Below are 23,133 nucleotides of genomic sequence, written 5' to 3' on the forward strand. Positions count from 1 at the left end.
AGATCTTGATCACAGGGGATAACATGTTGGTGATGCAGTGACCGAGGGGCAAATCTTATCCATCTACTAAGGCACTGTTATTTGCCCTTCTGTGAAAATTAACTTTATATTTCAGTGACCCCTCAATTCATTTATCAATCAATCATATTTGCACACCACCTTAAACGTCTCTCTGGGCAATTTAACATAAAACAAGTTAAAACAGAAATAAAAACCTTAAAACAAATTCAAAACCACAGTCTAGTTAAAAAGCTTGGGCAAAAAAAATGTGTCTTTAAAGACTTTTAAAAAGTTATCTGAGATGGGGAGGCTCTTATTTCAGCACATTCCAGAGTCTTGGGGCAGCAACAGAGAAGGCCCATCCCCGCATAGCCACCACACAAGCCTGTGGCAACTGCAGATGAGCCTCTCTGGATGATCTCAATGGGTGGTGAGGCTCATGGCGAAGATTACCATATGCTTTGATTATTCTTGGTTTGTTTTGCTCCCATTTTGATCTTTCAGAGAGCCAGAAACAATGGATTATTAGAGCTTTATTAATAGCTAAAAGGCTTATTCTTATAAGAATATATTTATATTCTTATAAAAGGCACAGCAGCCCCAGATATAGAAGATTGGATGAATGAGATGACCACTCTGGCTGCCAAAGAAAACAATGCATTTTGGAAAATGGACAAACTAAGCAAGTATAGCATTTGGAATCCTTTTGTTGAACTCTTTTCTGACTTAAATATGGAACAGTGATACCTGTAACTTGTGGTTGGTCCAGGCTTTGATAGTAATGGTATTTTGTTTTGCCCTCCTTTCTTTCATCTGCACAAAGGCTCTGGAGTAGATTTACAGGGTTTTTGGTTGTTATTTTGATTGTGTAATCTCATTTAGACTTTAATAAAATGTTAATGCAATTTTTTTAAATAGAGAGTGTTTCTTTGTCTTCCTGTAGCTATGGAAGAAAATCAGCATTCATATTATCCACCCCAATGTCTAAAGGCTATTATTTTCTGCCTCCAGAGTCCTATCTGCTCAAAGATTCAAGAAAAAGAAGAAAAAGATATGCATACATTAGTTTTTCTTTAAATTTCTTTAATTGTAGTTAATACAAAGATTCCAAAAATAGAAAGAGATCGGAACGGCAACAGTGCCGGCTTCAAGTTTTGGGATTTATTTATTTTTTATTAAAACAAAATTTTAAAAACAAGAACAAAACAACCCAGCAAGTGAGAACATGTGACAAAGGCAACCGCTGTCTTCACACTTCTGTGAGGTGGGGAGAGAAAGGGAAAGCCCAGGGCTGCTGTTACTCAAAAGCAGCCAGCCACAGCTCCCTATATGAAAATGGGAGAACCAAACATGATTAGATGTAAGAGGAACAGCAAAAGTCAGCAGGTGTAGTGGCTTTGGTGGAGGGTGTGTGTCTGGCGCTCCTAAAAGGAGCCCTTGGTTAAGTGCTAGGGCTGCCATTGGCTGGTATATTACCCTTATCACCAGCTAGGTTCGATCAAGGCACAATCCCGACATTGGCAATTGGACCCAGGTATCATTATGGCTATTAAAACAAGACTTGAAAGCCTCACCCTCAGAGTGGGAATGTCCATCAGTGGGCAATATGGCAGGTGCCCCCTTACTATGGATTCAACACAACTAAGTTTCCCCGAGCTGGATTGCCTGAAAGCCTCCAATGCTGCCGTACTTCCTGCAAACACATCTCCACCATTTTGTGGTGGCATCCCAGTGAATCATGTGGTGGTTTTTCAGATAAAACCAGCTCCACACAAATCTCATCACATGGCGCCTGCCATGCAACCTGGGAAGGGGGGAAATATGGTTGTCTCAATCCCATTTGAAACCTGTATTTAGGGATGGCGAGAAATAAGTAAGTCTGGAACAAAGTATAGATCAATGTTTGCCAGCTTGGGAGGAATGTGGAACACAATCGTGGAGTGTCACCGCTAATGCAACAGTTTTCATCAGATGGAGGGTTTCACAGTTTAGTGCAGTGAAGGAACCAGGAGGAGCCAATTTCACATTGAATAATGGGCCAGAACAGCTCCTGGCAGAGTTCGGGGAGGGGGGGTGGAGTGGGGGAGGGAAGGAGGTGATTCCTCCTCATCTGACAAAGGGCAAAGACAAAGCTGTGAACATGGGCTCAACCAGGAAGGAGAAACAAAGAGGTTTTTGTTCTTTCCAGCATTCATTAACTTTGCAGCGTTTAAAGCTCTCGCTGCTTTTTGTCCTGGAAAGAAACAACAGCATATTGAACTACAAGTCCCATAGTACAAGAAGAAACTATCCCTTCTGCAAAGTCAGAGACCCCCTGTAAGGGGATGTGGACCACCAGCAGCCGAGGTGAGGAGAGGGAAAGGCCTCATACTGAAAATGAAGCCAGCAGAGGGGAGAGAGAGACTCCTTTCAAGCATTAGCTGGGGTCCAATCTACACACACACACACACACACACACACACACACACACACACACACCCCTAGTAGCCAATCAGTGAACCTAAAATTACACACAAACTTCAAGCAGCACTTTGCCAAGCTGAGAACAGCCTGTTCATACAACCAACAGCAAGGCTTGAAGCTTTGGTCCTTTCAAGCTTCCCATCCAGGTGATGAGATGACCTACGACAGCCCTCCCCCTGGACCCAAGCCAATGAGGCAGCAACAGAGAGAAAGAAAAAGAGCACAGAAAGGCGCCCCCTGCCCACGACAATGGCAAAACACGGAGTCACTTGCAATGTATTGCTTGTGGGCAGGAAAGGGAGGAAAAGCAAGCTGGCTTCATTGACATATTTGGTTTCCCCCATCCCCTGGCCCCATGGCACTTGGAAAGCACTTGCTTGTTCACAGCACATCAGACATGACTAAAAAGGGCAGCGTACCATACCATGGAGGAGGGCAGGGAGAGAACGGGTGCTTGCAGAAGCTCCATGTAATACAAACATGAACAAGAACCCTGTCTACATTTGGTTTCTCCAGAGCTGATACCATTTGAAAATGTGGAGGGGAAGAGGTGTGGGGAGAGATGCAGGTAGGCCCAGCCCTCCTCTGGGGCCTGGTCCTCAAGAAAGCCTGACAGGAAAGAGGCACATTTACTGGCTGTTAGCAGCGGCAGGGCACGGGAAGAAAACGAAGGCAGTCGTGAAGTCTCCCCCTAGAACACAAAGCAATCGACAGGGAGCAGGCTGTGTGCACACGAGAGGAACCATGGCCTCTGCCCTGCCCTCCCGCCCTGCCCCTAATATGCTAGTCCATGATTCCCTGAGGGCACCCGAGGGGCTGGGTTTTCAAGTTACAGCAACAACGGAGCCGGGTGAAGTGTCCTGAGTTTGAAGCAGGCTACGTCTGCTGGCATGCCAGGGCACCAACAACGGAGGTAAGCAGCCGGGCAAGCCAGCTATGGACCGAAGTCGCATCCTACCCACTGGGCTAGCATTCGCTCTGAAAGGGTGGGAGAGCGGACCGTGCGGAGGCATCCCCATGGGCATGGTAACCTGCCGACTGGGGGGCAGCTTAAGGCAGAGGTGCTGCCTGGCCCCCAAGAAGCAACACCAGGCCAGAGTGCAAGGCCAGGGGAAGCTCTGTAATGTCAGCCCTAAAGCCATACGGAGTGTGGTTCTGGGTGGAGGTTAGCTGGTAAGTGGGGGGGGGCGGGAGTCACCAGCTGGGCTGGCTGACTTAATCCTGGCCCTTACCGATGCTATGCCACTGCTTTAATATTGGAGGGTGTTGGGGTTTTTTTTTTTTTTGCAAGCATCTCTCTCCCTCTGGGCCTTACCTTTCACCGTCAGGTATAACCCAGTAACAAGGCAGAGTGTGAAAATATGTTTTACATCTCCCCAAAGCCAGTAGGATAACTAGGGACCATGAAACCTCCAAGTGTAGACTTAACTGTTCTGAAGGGGAAATGCTGAAAGGGGAAAGGATAAAGGAGACCTCACAAAATGGCTGCGCTAGAACAAATTTATCTCTCCAGCCAGTTACCAAAAGGCAAGGCAAGTCCCTCCCCTCCAAGAGATCTAGCAGCACGTGTCGCTGAAGAACCAGAGTCCACGTGAGGACACCAGACTAGGACTGAAGTATCTGAGGGCCATCTGGGCTCCCTGCCCAGACTGAGAGAGTATAAGGGGGCAAAGATTCTAGGCCCCATGGCTGTGGCTCAGGGTGGGAGTGCTCTCAGAGCACCCAAAAGGGAGAGGGAGGGCATATAGCTTCTAAAAACCGCCGGCCAAATCTTTTGGCATTGCTTTAGACTCAGTGGGGAAAGTGGGAGCCGGGTACTCTTAGCCACACAAACCACACCCTGAGCTAATCATCCTGCAGCAAATGGAGGGGGCAGGGAGGAAGCAGAGACCTGGGAGAAATGGTGCGTCCTCTTGATGTTCCCTGTGTCCTTGCAGTGCATAGATACGAGAGCTATTGGGGATGGAGTGTCTCTGTCGTTGAAGTTCCTGCTTTTGGTGGAAAGGCCAGAGGCAACTCTGGTATCCAGCCATACCCTGCTTGGAAACTGCTCTGGGTGGCCAGGCACATTATTGCCTCCAAAGTGCTTGCATCCACCTTGTGGTAGGGTCGTGGAGAACACTTGCACGATTCCCCTTCTTTCCTGGCCAATACTGAAGGCACTGAGTGAAAAAGTTCCCCTGCGGGCATAGGGCTGGGAGGGCCTTAGGGTGCCCTCAGCTGGCCGAGGCTGGTATAAACATCCTCTGCTCCACTCAGCTCCTCAAAGATCGGGATCAAGTTCAGCAGCTCGGTGTCCGCCATGTCATCAAACCAAGACTGAACCGGCACCTGAAAGGGAGTCAAAAGGACAAAAAGAAGTCCGTCAAAAATCTATGGGAGGGCATGTGAGGCAGGAAGCAGGAATGTGACATTTTGGGAAATTTAGGAGAAACATGAAAAAGTCAGGAACGTGTGTGAGGGGGAGGAAATTAAAATGCCATCATTATTTGACTTCTAATGTCGAATCTGGTTATATCACCTTGGGCTCAGAAACAATACTAGTATCAGTTTCCTACAGGTAGATTTAAAACCCCCTATGAATTCCTTTGTAAGAAGAGAACCTGGAAAATTAATGTATTCAGGTGTATCTATCCAAAATATTGTGGTAATTCTTCAACAGGGTAGACAGACATGCAATAGATACAGATGAAAGTGGCCATACTAGATACCCAGGTAACAAAACAGTCACGATTATAATTGCTGCCACTGCTACGAACAGGCATCTATGAAGAGGACTGAAGAGAACTGTCAGAAGTTGAAGTTGCGGGTAGGTAGGTGGGGTGAGAATCTATTCCAATATTCCGGAAAAAAGCACACAGTGTAACATTAGATTGAAGGGGTGTGAGGAGAGCGGGAGGTCATCACATGTCTGAATGTTCTCTCATATCAAAACTTCTCTCTGTGCGGTCAGTTAGTATGTCAGCGAGTCTAGCTGGGAAAGGCTGCTCCTCCGGTCTCTTTGCAGGGAGCCTCGAAACATCTAGACCCAGCCTTTGCAATGACAGCCAAGCAAGGGGAATGCCAGTGCCTTGTTCTGTGTGGTCATGAAGTGCCAGCTGGCGCCATCTTAGGAATGATTCCCCCTTCTCTGTCACACAGGAGGGAATGCCTTTTCTACGATGACATCTGCCACCCACTTGTGCTGCATGACAATGCACACCTTTGTCTGCATTTATATTTGCACTTCCTCCAAGGAGCCCAGAGCAGTGTACATGGTTACTGTATGTTTATCCTCACAACAACCCTGTGAGGTAGGTTGGGCTGACTGATAAGCAACTGGCCCACAATAATCCAGTGAGTTTTGTGGCTGAACGGGGATTTGAACCTGGGTCTCCCCAGGCCTAGTCCAACACTCTAACCACTGCACCACACCGGCTCAAGCACCAACTTGGGATAGGATATGTGAGAAACAAGAGGGGATGCTTCTTTTAATAGGGTGTCTGGTCTTTGACATTGTGGTATATATATTTTTAAAGCCCTAAAACGATAAATTAAGCAAAAACAACAACGAAAAACCTGCTCCTCCAATTAATGAGGCATCTTTGTAATAAATCAAAACCAGTTTTTAATTGCTTAATTTATCAAGAGGCAATCCTAGCTACTACTTCATCTCCAATCCTACCTCAACAACCATTTATTGATGAGAGCCAGTGTGGTGTAGTGGTTAGAGTGCTGGACTAGGACCGGGGAGACCCGAGTTCAAATCCCCATTCAGCCATGAAACTAGCTGGGTGACTCTGGGCCAGTCACTTCTCTCTCAGCCTAACCTGCTTCACAGGGTTGTTGTGAGGAGGAACTTAAGTATGTAGTACACTGCTTTGGGCTCCTTGGAGGAAGAGTGGGATGTAAAATAAATAAATAAATAAATAGATAGATAGATAGATAGATAGATAAATAAATAAATAAATAAATAAATAAATAAATAGGAGACCTCAAGGAAAGCTCACCGCATTTTCTGGATGGAAGATATAGGAAGCAGGAGAATTGTCCAAGATCAGAGTTTTGCGTAGATCACGTCCCAGCCGGCTAAGGTCCTTAACATAACAGCCCTGGTGGAATACGCAGGACTCCCGGAAGAGGCGGGCTCGGAAGACTCCACACTTGTCCAGCAGGTCAGTTACTGGGTCTGCATACTGGACAGGGAAGAGTGAGAATGATGGAGTCTATCAGAGTATATAACAGCACACGAGCAACCAAAATGTGCCAGGAGGAATCAGAAGGCTAAGGCTCTGTGAGTTCTCCCAACCTGTAACCAGATCAGGCAAGTGCCGATTTTGTCATGGACTGGTGTTTCAAAACTAGAAACAAATTCCTAGTTCTTACGGTTTTGGAGATCAAGCCGAAAACTTATGACTGATGCCTAATACAATCTCAGAAGCCACAGAGGGATTCAGCAGAACCCCAGAAGCTAGAGGGCAGGAGGCTTCAGCGATCTGCACAAGTCCCTAGCTCCCACAGCTAGGAAGAGCAAAATAAACAAATATATGCATTTGTGCCAAGTTTGCCTACATTTATTCAGGCAGCAATATTTAGCATTTCTTTATGCAGAATTTGAATCTTTAAAGAGATGCACAGAGAATACGCAGGCTGGAAAGTCAAGCGTGGCCCCAGATTTATCTTGGGCTGCCACCACGAAGCAAGTGTAACCCATCCACTGTACAAGCTGGGCATGCCAGGACATCCCCCAATCCTTTGTGCCTTAACTTCCGCTTGAAGCCGCAAGACAACTCCCAAACCTAAGCCCAGGCCAGACCCTCCTCATTCCTCTCACCTTAGCCAGGCTGGCAGTGAACAGCACACATTCAAACAGCTCCCCCATCCGCCTCAGGAACTCATCTACAAACGGCCTCTTCAGCACGTACACCTAGAGGTCAGCAGCAGAGGTGAGGAGGGGGCCACAGAGCGAATACACGGTTTATACATTGACAGCCCACCCTGAGGTTGGAAATACACCCAACCTCATGTTCGCCACATACTGTGAATACAGTGAACATTTGGTACGAGAGAAGCAGTGGGTGGGAAGAGGTACTCAGCCTTTCCACTGATGGTGTAGCAGAAATCTGGGCGACTAGGCCTCAAATCCCTGACGAGAAAGTGAACCAACGTTACTGTTTAGGATGAACTGATGATGTTTGGAATGCGTGATAAGGAGGGGCTTGAGGGAACAATGAACAATGGGATTACCGTACTCTGAAGATGGGACATACATAGTTGGGGCCATAATGTATCTTGTCTAGAAGAACCATGATTGGTCCTTCTAGTGCGGGAAGGTGCTCAGTTTACAAGAGCCTCTGTCTAACTAGATATTAACATAAAGATAAGAAGGAGTATATAATATATCAGCACCATTTTGTGGGGTGCTTCACCCATCACCGGCGTGTGTTAGGTGAAGGCCCAGCTGTGATTCTCATTACATAACAAAGTGCTTTGAATCTGATGGAAAGGGTGTTGGCCTCTACCTAGAAAGAACCTAGAGTGTAGTATTTCCACTACAACGGCTACTTTTGTCCTACAGCTCCTCTCTCCAAGTCATCTCCCCTCCCCCTCAGTCAGGCTTCTTTCCAGTTTCAGGGTCTGATTGGGAAAGTGGGCTGGAGGGGAAGGGTCTGGAGGGGGGAAAACAGAGGTCAGGGGAAAGGCAGGCATTTCCTGCTTGCATTCATATTATTCAGGAAATGTGGGGTTGGAGATCTGTGTTGGTTGAACAACAGTGCGAGGAGCCCGCTCCAGTCACTTTCCTTCCACCTGTGGCCTGGGTCCTGTGGCCACACAACCGGGAAAGATGCTAGTGGTCAACTGAGGGGTGGGACCAGTGCAGTTTCCCTCCTGTGGGCTGAGAGGAGGTGGGAGATGCTAAGAGAGGCTGCTTGCTTTGTGCCTGCAACATTCTGCCTCTGCTGGAAGGAAAACCAGAATTGGTTCCCCTTTGCCTTCCCTCAGCAATGTAAATAAGTGGGGTGGGTGAAACATCTGGACCATTAGGCTCCCAGTGTGACAGGCACCCTCCCTCCCCCTTCCTGGTTGTGGGGAAGGGTGGGTTATGGATTAAAATACAGATCACCTCAAATTACTTCTTCCCTGGGATCCCCACTATCATTCCCCAGCTCCATTCCCCTCTTCCCCCAAGTTCTTGTTGCCACACAGCCCATCTGAGTTAGTCCTTCTGGTCCCAGGGCGACAAGGGGCCACCTCCTGAAACAAGTAATCAAGAATAGGCCGTGCTACCTGGTAACAGCCTATCCTGGATTACTTGAACCAGGCTGAAGCCTGTACATGATGATCTTCCTCCTCTTCTTTGCAGTACCTGAGCAGAAAGGATCTTCTTGGCCCACAAGGTGGAGCAACCCACCTGCTTCTAGAACAGATGCCAGTAGGAGCTGCAAACAAACAAACAAAAACCCACAACTCCCCCCCCCAAAAAAACAACCACCCTCCTCTATTTAGAGGAACTGACTTACCTGATGGGTTGTCCCCTCTATCTCGACAGGCACTATGAAGTCGGCATTGTTGATTGGCTAAGGATTTTTTTTAAAAGGTGCATGTTAATGTTGGAAGCTATCCCTATGCAACTCTCAGCCCCTTCTATGCTCCATGTGCCCAATCCCAATCTCTGACCAGAATTTACCTCCTAAAGCCGCTTTACTTTTTAAAAACAACGCTCTTATTGGGCTTCTGCTTCTTCTATAGAACCATAAAATTTGGTCCAATTTTACAATGACCATCATGACTACATTAACAAAACATCAACAACTGAATCACTGATCGATCTGTCAGGGAAGCAGTCACCAATGCCTCTGCTTCTGTTTTCTATCTCTTATTGCTTCTTCAAATTTGTTGATCGGAATCAATGGCACAAAATCCATTAGAAGATTCATAATTCCCCTCCCTGCACCTAGTTGCAGAATTTGTGTGAAACGATGGAGCAGGATTGGGGAGTGAAGAACATGCCCCAAGTTCTGAACAATTCTCCATCTGAAACATAAGCTCCGGCTGTTCTGAAATAAAATGATGGGTTCTGAGGAAAACCGTGTAGAGACTCAGGCCAACCCGTTCACACAGCTGCCGCCCTGAAGAAGTCTCTCTTTCCTTAATGGAACTTCATGGCTAAATTGACGCACAACCAAGCCAATCCTTTCTCTCCCCTGCATTCTTGATATCTTAGCTAAGTTGTAATCGTAAGTGCCGATTCATAAGCTCTGATTCAGCATATGGGGCACCACCTAATGCTTCATTTCCAACAACAGTCAAGCCCTGCCGCAAAACTTCGACTTACTGTCTTGGAAGGCTTGTTCCATGGAACTCAGCCACTCCTTGCCAATGGGCGGCACCTTCCCCATCATGCCCTCCTTGCCTTTACTGTCAGCCTGCCTTACCCTCCACCCTCCCACCATCACAGAGAGAAGGGAGCGTCCCCAGGGTTTCACCTTGAAGGAGCTGTGCACAAGGGTCTCATCCAGATCGATCACTACGCAGATGCGGCCCTGGTCCTGCTGAGTCACCTCGGGGAGAAGGCATGTCCCAGGAATCTAAAAGAGAGGTGAAATTGGTCAGCATTGGCACCTTGAACCATGTTGCTGGAGGTACTGTATTTAGTTAATAAGCATCCAGCTCTGCCTTGTGAAATGGGCTTCATCTTAGCAATGCATCTGTTTTGTGTGCAGAGAACAGTGGCACAAGCAAATGTCTTGGATTAAGAACTATATATGCAAAAACTTTCATATGCCCAAAAGTGCTAGAACTCTTGGCTTTTTTCCTTCTACACTAGGGTTGTCTGAGCTGAGATCCCATGCACACTGAGGAGGCTTTCCATCTCAGCCTTAAACATACAGTCTTGTAGCTTCACAGGACAACTCTGAAATCAATGGTTCTCCTTAGAAAAAAATATATCCCATTTGCTCTTTCTGTTTCATAAAACTCTATCCCAGCAGTTCCCAACCTGGGTTCCTCCAGATGTTGCTGAACTACAACTCCCAGCATCCTCAGCTAAAATTTATTACAGCTGGAGATGCTGGGAGTTGTAGTTCAGCAACATCTGGAGAACCCAGGTTGGGAGCCACTGCTCTTTCCTGCCCCCTAATCAATAACCTGTTACTTTCCTACTACGTTAAAGAGTTCCCAGTGCCGAAACCTCCCTTCGTGATTAAGATATACCACCACCCTAACAGGTTTCACTATATTTTCTTCAGCAACTTTTACTTTTGAATAACTGCATTCCTACTGCAACTTTGACGAAAGCAAAGAGAAGGCCCATAGAACTACACATTTTATTCTAGGTATGGAACTCATTTCATTTTATAAAGCAGCATGGCGATTGTTCCTGTGACACAGTCAGTCCCATTCCCAAGCACTGAATTTGGACACTGAGCAGATATCTCCAGTGAACTTCCTGAAGACGGACCTGCACAACATAAGGCCCAAGGGCTGGATCTGGCCCACAGGAACCTTTTTGCTGGCCCTCAGGACGGAACCACCTGTAGCAACAGCAGGAACCATGTAAAGCTCTTGGCCCATCCTGCTGACCAGCAGCAGAGGACCCACACAGTTAGTGGCATGAGAGCAGATGTCCCTTGCCCTTGGGTCAGAGCCTGCTGACAACATCCCCCCCGCCCAACTCTCTGCCTTTTCATTAATATTTTAAAGAATTAGTTTCAATCTAATACTTAATGTGCTGAAAATTAACCTCACCCCCCGCCCTGCACCAAGACACAATTGGTTCTGGCCCACAGGGGCACTTGACTCATGCATCCCTGCCTTAAGGTCTCTTTCCAGTGGCCACATGGTGTTGAAACCTCACCAGTTTGTGTGTGGAAGTATGGGGGAGCATTGTCCTAAGATGCAACACTTTGCATTCCTTTGTCGCTTTCAGTGAGGTAAGTAAAGCCTTCCTGCTCCTCTTTTCCACTTTGGTTTCCTGTCAGGAGGTGCTGGTCTAAGAAAATGGCTCCCACATGAAGCCTGCAGGATTATCTTAACTGAGCAGAGACCTTTCCCAATATGGCAGGGTGGTAAAGATCACAAGGTGAGGACTTGAGCACCTCATAAATACACGCACCAGACCAGAGCTGGTCACACAAAAACCACCTTGAAGGGTAGAAAAGGGAGCTACAGGGGTTCTTAAATATGTATGTATTTATTAAATGAACAACAAGCACATGCACACCACACAGAGAGGGCCCTTTTAGTTGTTCCATGTGGTGACTACCTCCATGCAGCAAAGGATTCCTTTCATGTGCAGCAGCTTACCACAAAGACAGAGCAACATTCTCCATGCTGTTGCACTTATGTGAAGGCGGGGGGGGGGGGACTTGGAGGTTACTGGTGGCATGAGGGAAAGTTATCCCCCTGCATGGCAGATTGTGGTAGGTGACTAAGCAGCTCGCCATGTGGAAGTAGCTACTGTAGGGAGCTCTTTACAGTGGCTTCCATGCCCAGTGTTTGGCAGGCAGGCAGCATAAACAAACAGGAGGCTGTCTTCCAATGAGTCAGACCGTCAGTCCATCTAGTCCAGTATTGCCTATGCCAACTCGTAGCAGCTCTCTTAAAGTTTTAGATGGGGGTCTTCCCAGACCTACTGGCAAATGCCAGGGACTGAACCAAGGACCTTCTGTATCCAGAGCAGATGTTCTGCCATTGAGCCATGGCCCACTGACCCATGGCCCTACCAGTCCCAAGACAGACATCGCAGGGAGGAGGGAGCAGTAGTTTCAACCCCAGGAGTATACATTGCTATTCCAAATCGGTTTGTGAAGATGGCACCCAACACAGCCCATTTTACTCCATCTTAGGGTGCCTTTATGATCAAGTTCACACAAAACAGCGGATGAGATGGCAGAACTGTTCCTAGATTTGGCCATTCCAAACTGCTGGTGGCAGTGTCCCCTGTAACAGGGATTCCCAGATATTGTTGACTACAACTCCCATAATCCCCAAGCAAAAGCCATTGAAGCTGAGGATTCTGGGAGTTATACTCAACAACATCTGGGAATCCCTGTTAGAGGGAACACTGGCAGTTGGCACTCACATGACTAAATGCTCTTCCATAAAGAAAAGTCTCACCACATAAAATGATGTCAGAAGAAGAGTTGCATTGCAGCCTAGGTATCTCCCACTTATGTCAGTTTTGTATGTGGAGGGTTTTTGTCCCCTATAAAGGGGGCCATGCAAACCCTCACCTGCAATCAAAAATGATACAGCCCAAGAACAGTTTCACCAGCTCATTTGCTGCTATATGAATTAGGCCTACAGCTGTTCTGTCTTATGATTCTAGGCAACAGAGCAAAATAAAATCTCATTTCATCAGTGCAAGAAGAGGGATGTCCTCTCAATAGGTGACAGCTAGTTCTCCTCTCCCCCCCACCCACGCACACTCACTCACACTCATGTGAGCATACACATAGACAGGACTGTGCATACACTGTGCATTCTTTATTATGCTGTGCAGCATGGAATTAGGGATCTGGTGCACAATTTGGCACTAAGAGACTAATTTATACACTTTGAAAGAAGTTCCACTGAACTCAATAGTACTTACTTAATTCTGAGTAGACAATCATAGGGCTGCTCTGTTAAAATCCAAGCATTTGGATTTTTAAAAATCAAAGCCCATTTGTAGCCCTTGTTACCAAGAAAGATAAATTTGATGGTGCCAATCCAGATCATCACAGCTAACATTAACAGATACCAATGAGAGCCCAGAGCTAACTTTAAATCCCGTTGAAAGCAATGAGACTTGAAGGAGTTGCAATGAACGCACTCCACTGGTTTCAGCTGGACTCGTGGCTAGTGTTAGCTGGACTGGGGCTGATGTAGGCAATGCCTGCTAAAGTCTTTTCTGCCAGAGCTGAGGAATGGAGAGTGATGGGCTGAGCTTCCAGCGATCAGTGCATTATAAGACAGCAAAAATTGTATTTGGGTTTAATTTCCCATCAAGCTGTGCGTGCATATCTATACACAGAGTAAGCAAAGTCCTGGCTATAGGGGAAATGTAGCTTTCCCTTCAGCTATGGTACAAAAACATACCTGGTAAAACTGGTACTGAAGACACTGCAACAGATCAGACTAAAAGGGGGGAAAAAGAGGAGAGCAGAGATGTAGGTATCATGAAAAAGGTGAGCTTGTAATACTATCACCAAGGATCTCAGCAAGCTTCTTGAATTACCCACCCTGTCCTAAGGGACAGTATTTTGAAAGGCCACTTCACACATTATGCATTTCCAACTCAGAAAGTTCTTCCGTGCAGGAACAGTGGTGGAAGTGAGGAGGGATGTGCACAAACTGATTTGTGCACTCCTGGGAGGTGGTGGGTCCTTTATGTTGGAAGTGAAGGACTATGCACTGGCTCTTGTCTCAATGACAGTGGAGGACAGACTAGTGAGTCAGAGGGCTAGAGGGTCGAGACATTGGTCATCCCTTCTCTACTGTTCTGACACTATCCATTGGGAATGTAGATTGCTACTCTTAGGGACACTTCCTTCCTTCCTGCTTTGCACTTCTTCCCTTCCTTCTCCCTTGCAACATGCAAGCTCCTCTCCCCTGCACCGTGTGTGCAGAGATGCGAATCCATCTGCATCCAGCTAGCTAGACATATTAGAGATCCTAACTCCTCACTTTCCTATCTAGAATGGAGTTCTCTAATAAATACCACTTATATTGATTTGAAACTATGAACTGGCTCCAAGTTACTTTACTCTCAGCATACACGCATGCTTAACTAAATTCCACTGTGTTGTGCCTCTGTGCACTCTGCTATAATGAAAAAGGTTTCTCTTACCAGAGAGAATTCCCAACACTTTAAGGGGTAGGGACAATGCCCTTACCTGCCCCACCACTTTCTCCCCACCAGTGCTCTCCCCAAAAGCATTGATGCTGGGCTGCAGCATATCTACTTGCAGCCCCAGTGAACGTCACCACACAAATGCAGACGTGTGTGTGCATGGCACGCATATGTGTTGGCCATTTGTGTGGCGATGTTCACCGGGGCTGCAAGTAGGTATGCTGCAGCCCCGCACCAATGATTTTGGGGAGAGTGCCAGCGGGGGGGAAGCGGGGGGGGGGGCAGGTAAGGACACCCTCCCTGCCCCTTAAAGGATGCCCACCAAACCAGCTTGAATGCCAGACTTTTGAACTGGTTTGGCGCTCCAGAAACATAGTGCTGAACCGGTTCATGCACATCCCTAGAAGTGAGTGAGTATGCAGGCATAAGGACTGGGCAGCACAAGCAGTGATCAAAGCAATAAAAGTTTGGGCTATGCTCTAAAATGCTATCAGAGCTTTGAGGACAGTACTGTTTCCTGTTCAAGGGAGGCACTGGTGCCCAGTTCCCATAGGAGCTTTGCCATCTGCCCTAGAAAGAAGCCCTCCTTCTTAATTCTAAGTGTACGGGGACAGACTGTAGTAGTTCAATAGTGTGGAGGATGGCACTCCATACATGAAGTACTTTAACTTCATATCTGTTTCTTTAAAAAAAAGAAAACAAGTCTCATGGCCACAGATGGGACATGATGGGGCTAAGTGTACGTGTTCAAAGGAAGGACAGGACTATAAAACCAGCAGCACCTTCAAGAGATCCCCGCCCCCCGCCAGCTATACAATTATGTAGAAAATAGACTAGATCCCACCTAGAGATCATATATGCCTGTAATTCACTGTATGTATGAACACCAGGAAGCCGTAAGGCTTTAATACATTGAATCAGCTTATTACATCTGATTTTTTTTGTAATTCTTTTGATAATTTGAGGTCTGGATCTGAATTACCACAGATGGCTAATTGGCAGTAGGGATGTGCAAAATGTTTCAAGCTCGAAACGAGCAGTTTCTAGTGTTTTGAGCTCGAAACAAAATGCCCACTAAATAAATAAAGCGCCTTCTGCGCTCGAAACAAAACAAACCCACTTTGACTCTAAATGTTTTGAGTGCCATTTTGGAGGTCTGTTTTTCCGGGGAGAGCTAGTCTACCGATTGGTCAGTGGATAGATCAGTCTTCTGAGGCAGGCCAACATGCTATATCTAGGTGGAGGTGTGGCCTACCTGCCTCATGCATAAGATAGAACAGTCCTCTAAGGTAGGCTAACGGGCAAAGTCTGGAATGGAGTCCTGGTCTACCCACTACGTGAGGCAGGTAGACCAGGCCTCCGCTCTGGGCTTAGCGCATCAACCTGCCTTGGAGGACTGGTTACCTGCTGACCCCAATTGGTAGACCAGCTCTCCCTGGAAAAACAGACCTCCAAAATGGCACTCAAAACATTTGAGTTTGTTTCGTTGAAACAGCCGGCTATGCTGCTGTTTCGATTAAACGTTTCGAGCATTATGCATTTTGTTTCAAGCTCGAAACACAACACAAGGCAAAATCCATTTTGTGCACACCCCTGACAGTTGGTTCAGCTTAAACATTTGCTAACTGACTTTTGGGACCAGATGCAATTGCTGCCTCAGAAGCTCCATCCTTATTATTAGATTTGGAACATTTAAGGGATGTACCTAAACCAGTAACTTTTCTTTATCAACAATTTAGAGATATAGGTAAGCTTGATATTAATTATACGGGAACTCTGGAATAGGGAGTTTGGGTGTCCTTTTATCTATGGGAAGTGGCCCTGAAGGCAGTAAAATACGCTACTTTAGACCTCAGAATGAGGTTAATACAGCAGAAGCTCCTGTTTCATATTTATTGGACTCCAGAAAGAATGTTTAGAAAAGGTGGGTTGCTGACTCCCAAATGACGGCAATGCAAGATGGAACACTCACATACATGGTTTGGGTTTGTATTCTTGTTGCATTGTTTTGGTTGGAAATTCATAAAATTGTTAATATGACTATGCAGCAATGTTTGGTTATTAAGGATGTTCATGTCCTTTTTGGGTATGTCCCCAAAGTATGGAATTTATCTATATATCAGGAACAATGGATTCTTCGAGCATGGGAAATTGCCAAAAGGATTGTGATATAACACTGGACGGACAAGTTTACTCCTGAGAAACTGCTGTGGATTATAGATGTGTGTTCCCTAGCACAGTTTGAACAAGTGTTTTGGTTTGTGTGTTTTTTTTTGTGGGTTTTTTTCCCCGAAATGGAAAAGAAGGGGAATTTCTTACAATTTGGTCTAGTTGTAATGAACTGTATGGATTTTGGAGATATTTTTTTTAAAAGGAATTTCTTTTTAGCCTTTTGTTTGGTTCCTCCACGTCTTTCTCATGGTACTGAGATAAATATATTTTAAATACACAGGTCAGGAGGGAGAGATTCTCTCTCTCGTCTCTTTCCTCCCCATTCCTCTCCCCATGGGTTTTTCCACTCTTTTAAAAATTTGATTATATATGAATTTTAGTTATTATTTGAAATAAAGAAGAAGTTGGAAAAAAATATTTGGGGGGCGGGGGACACATTAGAAACCAGAACTGGCTACAGCTTCCTAGCCTATGTTGTAAAGGTAAAGTGTGCTATCAAGTCGATTCCGACTCCCGGCGTCCAGAGAGCCCTGTGGTTTTCTTTTGGTAGAATACAGGAGGGGTTTACCATTGCCTCCTCCCACACAGTATGAGATGATGCCTTTCAACATCTTCCTATATTGCTGCTGCCTGATAAAGTACCAGCAGTACCACCAGCCAAATACACATATGTATAATCATGGGTCACATTCTATGTGCAGATTTTATGTTATTCTCCACACAGTAGTAGTTTCTGTGAAAACCTGTAATGTGTAAAATGGCCCCAAAAGAAGCTGCCTCAATCCAGTATCGCACTACAGAAGGCATTTTTAAAAAACTGATTGTCGGGGGAGCCAATTAGACATAAATAGAAACTAACAAAGGTTATTGTGAACTCTGGTCAGTAGGGGGACTGCTTTCTTGATGTTAAGAAGTATGTGCAGATAGGGGCAGGTTGGGTCACAAACAAGAGAGAAAATATTACAGAGAGAGAGAGAGAGAGAGAGAGAGAGAGAGATGAACACAATTCCAGCAGTTGAAAGCTTAGGACAGGGTTTACATCCCATGATATGGGACACACCATAAACCTGAACTGCCAGAATAATGAAAGAGCCTGCAGAAAAGAAGCTCTGACTCAGCTAGTTCTGCCTGTTAGACAGTCTGTCTGGGTTTATTCAGCGATCACGGCATCAGCCTGAGCTTACCTTGGCAATGGTGTTGGTTTCCTCCTTGTGTGGCCCATGCTCTCCACCAAAGGCTGACTGCCCGACATTCTGTGCGCGAAGGCAACAGAAAAGAGCCTTGAAGATGTTCCGGCCACGAGGCTTCTTGGGGGAAGATCTGGACACCAAGACTGAAAAGGAGACAAAACACAGCCTTTTGAAACCTGGCTACACCGCCCACACAAAGCCAAATTACAGAGCGAACTTGTGTCCACTCCTGACGAAGCACTCCAGAGCTGAGAAATAGAGAACGGACTGTTAAGGAATAGCCTTATGCCATGTACTGTCTACTCGGGGGCCTAGTACTGAATACTCTGACCAGGAGCAGCAGTCTATGGTCGAAGGCAGAAACCTTTCCTGACAGGGACTCCGGGGATTGAACTCAGAAATGTACAGGGACTTAGCCGGCTGCTGCAAGCTTGATAAAACTATATAGAAGGCTGCACAAACTTAACACTGAACAAGTCTTTTTTTTTTTTTTTGCTTTAAATTTTTTATTAATTTTAACAATATCTTGAAAATCTCCAATTAAACAAAAATTGACTACCAGCTCACCAATCAGCGCAAATCACTAACTATACAATTAACCCTTGCTATAATAATTCAAAACATATATCCTATATCTTACCAAAACTCGATTTTAGTCTACTCAGCCTGCTAATATTACTAAATTTCAAACCCTGTTGAAAAATCAATATTAGGAAAATAGTTCTTTAGGTACAGTAAGAATGATTTCCAATCTTCCTTAAAACTTTTTCTTCTTTAAAGAAAAACACTGAACAAGTCTTACTATAACAGTTGAGCTCAAAATGGCTGCTGCCTTTGGTTTCCATTCACTGCTGGTGTCCCCCTCTGCCTGTACCACTTCATAGAACTCTTTGATTTCTCTTATCAAACCCTTCTTCAGGTGCACAAGGGATGTTCAAGATCCATCTCTGCAATTGGCACAGAGTGTGAAGCTTCTGAATTGGCCAGGCTTGGTATAAATACCTGGAGCCTACTCTTCTGCCATTGCCGGGTCTATAGAGCAGTATCTGTTGCCTGCTCCAGTTTAGGTGCCAGCTTCCCCAGCACCAGCAACTGACCTCGGGGGCCTTGAGCTGGGGAATATACCCGGTCAGCCTAGATTTAGGTACAGGTGGACTTCGTTGCACGTGGCCCTGACAACTGCAGCTTCGCGTATCCGTGGCTGGGCAATGGAGACCCGACCTCGGTATATGTGGTTCAACAAAGGGTTAAATTTCATGTATCCGCAGTTTCAGAAGTGGCCAGAAATGACATCTGAGGTCATTTCTGGCCACCATTTTGCTGAAAGGAGCCATTTTGTGGCAGTTTTGTGTAAAAAAACCAAAACAAAAAACCACCATGATTTTTCATGGAAAATTGCCCAAATTATTGGGGGGGGGCACATTGCTGGACAGCTGAAGTCTTGCAGAACATGGCGCAGCACTTTGTTTCTCTTTTCCCTTCCTTTTTTTTGGGGGGGGCATTTTTTGCCCTTTTTCAATCCCAAGGAACCTACCCCCCCCATTCCCATCGCCTCAAGGTCTTATCATCTGTGGTTCCATTATCCATGGCTATAGCGGGGAATGGAACCCCCATGGATAACAAGGTCCACCTGTATAGCCAGCCATCTTGGGCCCTGAACAAGTCCAATTCCTACAGCTCGTAAAACCTTCAAGCAAAGTTCTAGAGAAGGAACCTGGGACTTCATTGTGAAAAGGATCTGGGTATCTTAGTGGACCACAAGTTGAACATGAGCCAACAGTATGATGCAGCTGATTTTGTTGTTGTTGTTGTTAAGCTAGTGCAGTTTTGGACTGCATTAACAGAGGGATAGTGTCCAAGAAGTATCACAAGAAGTGATAACTCTCCTCTATGCTGCTGTGGTCAGACCTCACTTGGAATACTGAGTCCGTTCTGGGCCCTGCACTGATGAACCGGAAGAGGTTCAGGGAAGGGCAACAGAGAGTGTGAGGGGCCTGAAATCCAAGTTCTGTGAGGAGTGTTAGCCTGGAGAAGACCAAACCTGGGCCGAGGCACGGATATGATAGCCTTCAGGTATCTGAAGGTGGCCGTCACACAGAAGAAGGGGCAAATTTGTTCTCTGCTGCTCCTGAGGGCAAGACTAGACGCAGTGAGTTAAAGTAACAAATGAGGTTCAGGCTAGACTTTAGGGGGCATTTCCTGACTGTAAGAGCTGTTTGACAATGAAAGTCTGGTGGGCTCTCCTTCTCTAGGTTTTCAAAGAGAGCCTGTAGCAGATTCCTGTACTGAGCAGAGGGTTGGACTAGAAGACCCCAAAGGTCCCTTCCATCTCTAACCTTCTGTGATTATATAATTACAACCTTTGTGCTCTGCCATCTCACAATGACTCCTCTCTTTCCCACCAATGCTGCTGCTTCCCTAGTGTCGAGTTCCCCATGTTATCTTTTGATCTGCTTGCCATAAACAAGTGTAACCAGCTGAACTGCCTTTGTCTTACACTGCAGATAACAAAAGGTGACTGTTATACCTGAACTTCTGACAGGGTAACTCAATTGGCACCCTGTAGAACATGGGCAGGACTGTATGTGCTCAAAATATTAACATTTTGTGTGCCAAGAAAAGCAGAATTTTACAGTCTGGGTATATTACCTACATTGACATGGTCCTATTTTGCATTGTTTATTTTCATTTTGGTAGTAGTGGGGAAACTAGGACATTAAATCTCTCCCTTGCTCCCAACTACTGTAAATCTTATTCAACCACCTCTCTGACTTAGGAATGTAGGACGCTGCCATATACTGAGTCAGACCATTGGTCTATCTAACTCAGTTTTGTCTTCACAGACTGGCAGCGGCTTCTCCAAGGTTTCAGGCAGGAATCTCTCTCAGCCCTACCTTGGAGAAGCCAGGGAGGGAACTTGGAACCTTCTGCTCTTCCCAGGGTGGCGGCTCCATCCCCTGAGGGGAATATCTTATAGTGCTCACACTTCTAGTCTCCCATTCATATGCACCCAGGGCAGACCCTGCTTAGCTAAGGGGACAAGTCATGCTTGCTACCACAAGACCAGCTCTCTTCCACTTTTGAGACTTCAGCAGACCTTGCACACATACTTAAAAGGACACCCATGCAATCTTGGCAGCCACACGAGTTCAAAATGTATTCTTAAAAAAAAAGAAATGAAATCAGCTCAGGAAGCTCAATTTGCCCCCACTACTATTATTATTACTAATATAGCACCAACCTACATGGCACTTGCAGCGCTTTATACTACAGTCTTAGAGCATCGCGACCCACACAGTACAATTCACACAAGAACCCTGCCAAGGAGCCGAGGAGCCTGCCACCCTGCCAGCCCCCTCCCCACGCCATTGCTACCGGCCGTGTGAACGGCCTTGGCATGCGCTTTGTAGTGGCAGCATTGCATGCATAGGGAGTGGGACTGTGCCGAGATGGCTAGGGCAGGACGACTCTGAGTGTTGTGCTCCTCGATCCCACCCAGACCTCCTGGGCAGCACACAAGACAACGGAAAGTTCAGGCGCTGCATGACTGCAACCTTGCCGTGTGGTCCTGGGCACTGGGTGGCACCGGCGCAACACCACAGCTCACAACAGGAGACTTTTAAGGCTCTCTGACCCTCAAATTAGCCCCTTTTGGCCACGCATGGCAGACCACAGGACCCTGAGGGGCAGCTTGCTTTTAAAACAGAGGCCATATTTCGAAGGGCGTCGGCAGCCCAGTCACATCGGCTCCGCCAACCAACGCGTAGGCAAAGGGCTCTTTTGCCCTTTTCTCCACAGAATGAGGCCTTGGCAGAGGCCTCCGCTCATTCCGCACCTCGCTGCCGACTTCCATTGGCTAGTGGCTGAAGTCCCTCCAAAAGGGAAGGGCGGCCACTAAAGATGGCCAGAGGACGGACGGCACACACCAACTCAGCAAGAACCAGGGGACGCGAGGCTCCAGCACAGGCCCACTCGGCCCTCTGAAGCGGCTAACTCTCTGGGCTCTGACTCCATGGCCTGAGCTACTCTACCATCTCAACAAGCCCTGGGTCTACCAACCGTTAGGGCTGCAGAAATCCCAGGCTGCGGGCAACTAGGAATCATGAGGAAGAATGAGAGGGCTGTGCGGGCACAGACAGATATCCACCTATACCCTGCCCATTGGAAACTCTGCTTTGTTTTTGTTTCTGGGATTTCAAGCAGACACATTTTTAAAAATACACCTCCATAAACACGTGAACTAAAAACTGGGATTTTGTTTTCGTTTTTTCTAACGAAAGTTTTATGACTCTGGGCCAGTCACTTCTCTCTCAGCCTAGCCTACTTCACAGGGTTGTTGTGAAAGAGAAACTCAAGGATGTAGTACACCGCTCTGGGCTCCTTGGAGGAAGAGCGGGATATACATGTAAAAATACATACATACATATATATTGTTAAAGGTGCAATATTTTGTGTGTACACACATGCATGAGATGGCCATGGTCTCCCAATACCCTGAAAATGAAGAGGCATTCTTCTTCCACTAATAGATCCATCACCCACGAATGTATCTAATCCATTTTTACTTTACTGATTCCTACAAAAAAACACCCCTTTCTGTTAAGCCACAGTCTGTTAAGTAAGAAGAGGATGAGGGAAATCTTGAGTTCATGTGCGGCAATGCTGAGGAATCACCAGCAGATGGCAATGCAGACCCACAAATGTATGGCAATCACGAACGTCCTGTTGCTATTGCCATTAAGATCAGTTAGAAAGACCCATCAACTGTATCCAAGAACTGGATTCCCTACACATGCACACACAGAAAAAACCGCTACGTGAGGAGGATTCCCATGGCCGGGGTAGGGTGCGGTGGCAGGAACCAGAGCTTAGAAGAGCTCTGGTATCACATGGGAATCCTTGCTTAGCAGTTAGGAACATAATAAGCTGTCTTCTACTGAGTCAGACCATTGGTCCACCTAGGTCAGTACTGTCTTCACTGACTGGCAGTGGCTCTCCAAGGTTGCAGGCAGGAGTCTTTCCCAGTCTTACCGAGAGATGCTAGGGATTGAACTTGGGACCGTCTGCATGCAGTGCAGGTGACCTACCACTTCTATGTGCATGTGGAGGGAATCCCATTCATGAGCCAGTTTGTGTGCACGTGTGCAAGGTTCCTGTATGGATCTGACATGCTTTGGGCTGTGGCCGCTGCAGCCTCTTTTACTTCCCTGCAGGCAGTCCACCCGGACAGGATAAACAACAAAAGAGGAGGCAGACAGGGAGGTGCCCAGTGGAAGGAAGCTGGAGAATTTCGCCAGAAGCCAGCAAGCAGCCCACCCAGACCACAGTGCACCCGTTTCCCAAACCTTCACAGTCAAGCTTGGCCTATTCTCACTGGGGAGCATGAGTTCAGAAGAGCTTTGTCAGCTCTCTTCAACAGGACACTACAGCATGAGATTTCCGACTGTGGTGGGGAGCCCTGGAATCCCTCCAGATTGCACCCTACCCCCATGG

At 46.6% G+C, this 23,133-nt stretch overlaps 1 protein-coding gene across 3 annotated transcripts in view; it reads right to left on the reverse strand.

The window, feature by feature from the left end:
• Positions 1-1,066: 1,066 nt before the first annotated feature.
• The window catches only part of CTDSP2 (CTD small phosphatase 2), a 63,642-nt gene continuing 41,575 nt past the window's right edge, over positions 1,067-23,133 (reverse strand). The window contains exons 2-8 of one of the 3 annotated variants that reach the window (XM_053299152.1): positions 17,635-17,783; positions 13,525-13,563; positions 9,930-10,031; positions 8,964-9,020; positions 7,277-7,369; positions 6,453-6,638; positions 1,067-4,794 (exon numbers count right to left, since the gene is read on the reverse strand). In XM_053299152.1, coding sequence (XP_053155127.1) covers positions 4,669-4,794; positions 6,453-6,638; positions 7,277-7,369; positions 8,964-9,020; positions 9,930-10,031; positions 13,525-13,563; positions 17,635-17,783 — 752 coding nt within the window. In that variant the 3' untranslated portion in view covers positions 1,067-4,668. The remainder of the gene's footprint in view (positions 4,795-6,452; positions 6,639-7,276; positions 7,370-8,963; positions 9,021-9,929; positions 10,032-13,524; positions 13,564-17,634; positions 17,784-23,133) is intronic. The other 2 variants (XM_053299154.1, XM_053299153.1) reach the window with 2 other exon arrangements.

The sequence above is a fragment of the Hemicordylus capensis genome, chromosome 2 (genome assembly GCF_027244095.1).
Source record: "Hemicordylus capensis ecotype Gifberg chromosome 2, rHemCap1.1.pri, whole genome shotgun sequence".
NCBI lineage: Eukaryota > Metazoa > Chordata > Lepidosauria > Squamata > Cordylidae > Hemicordylus > Hemicordylus capensis.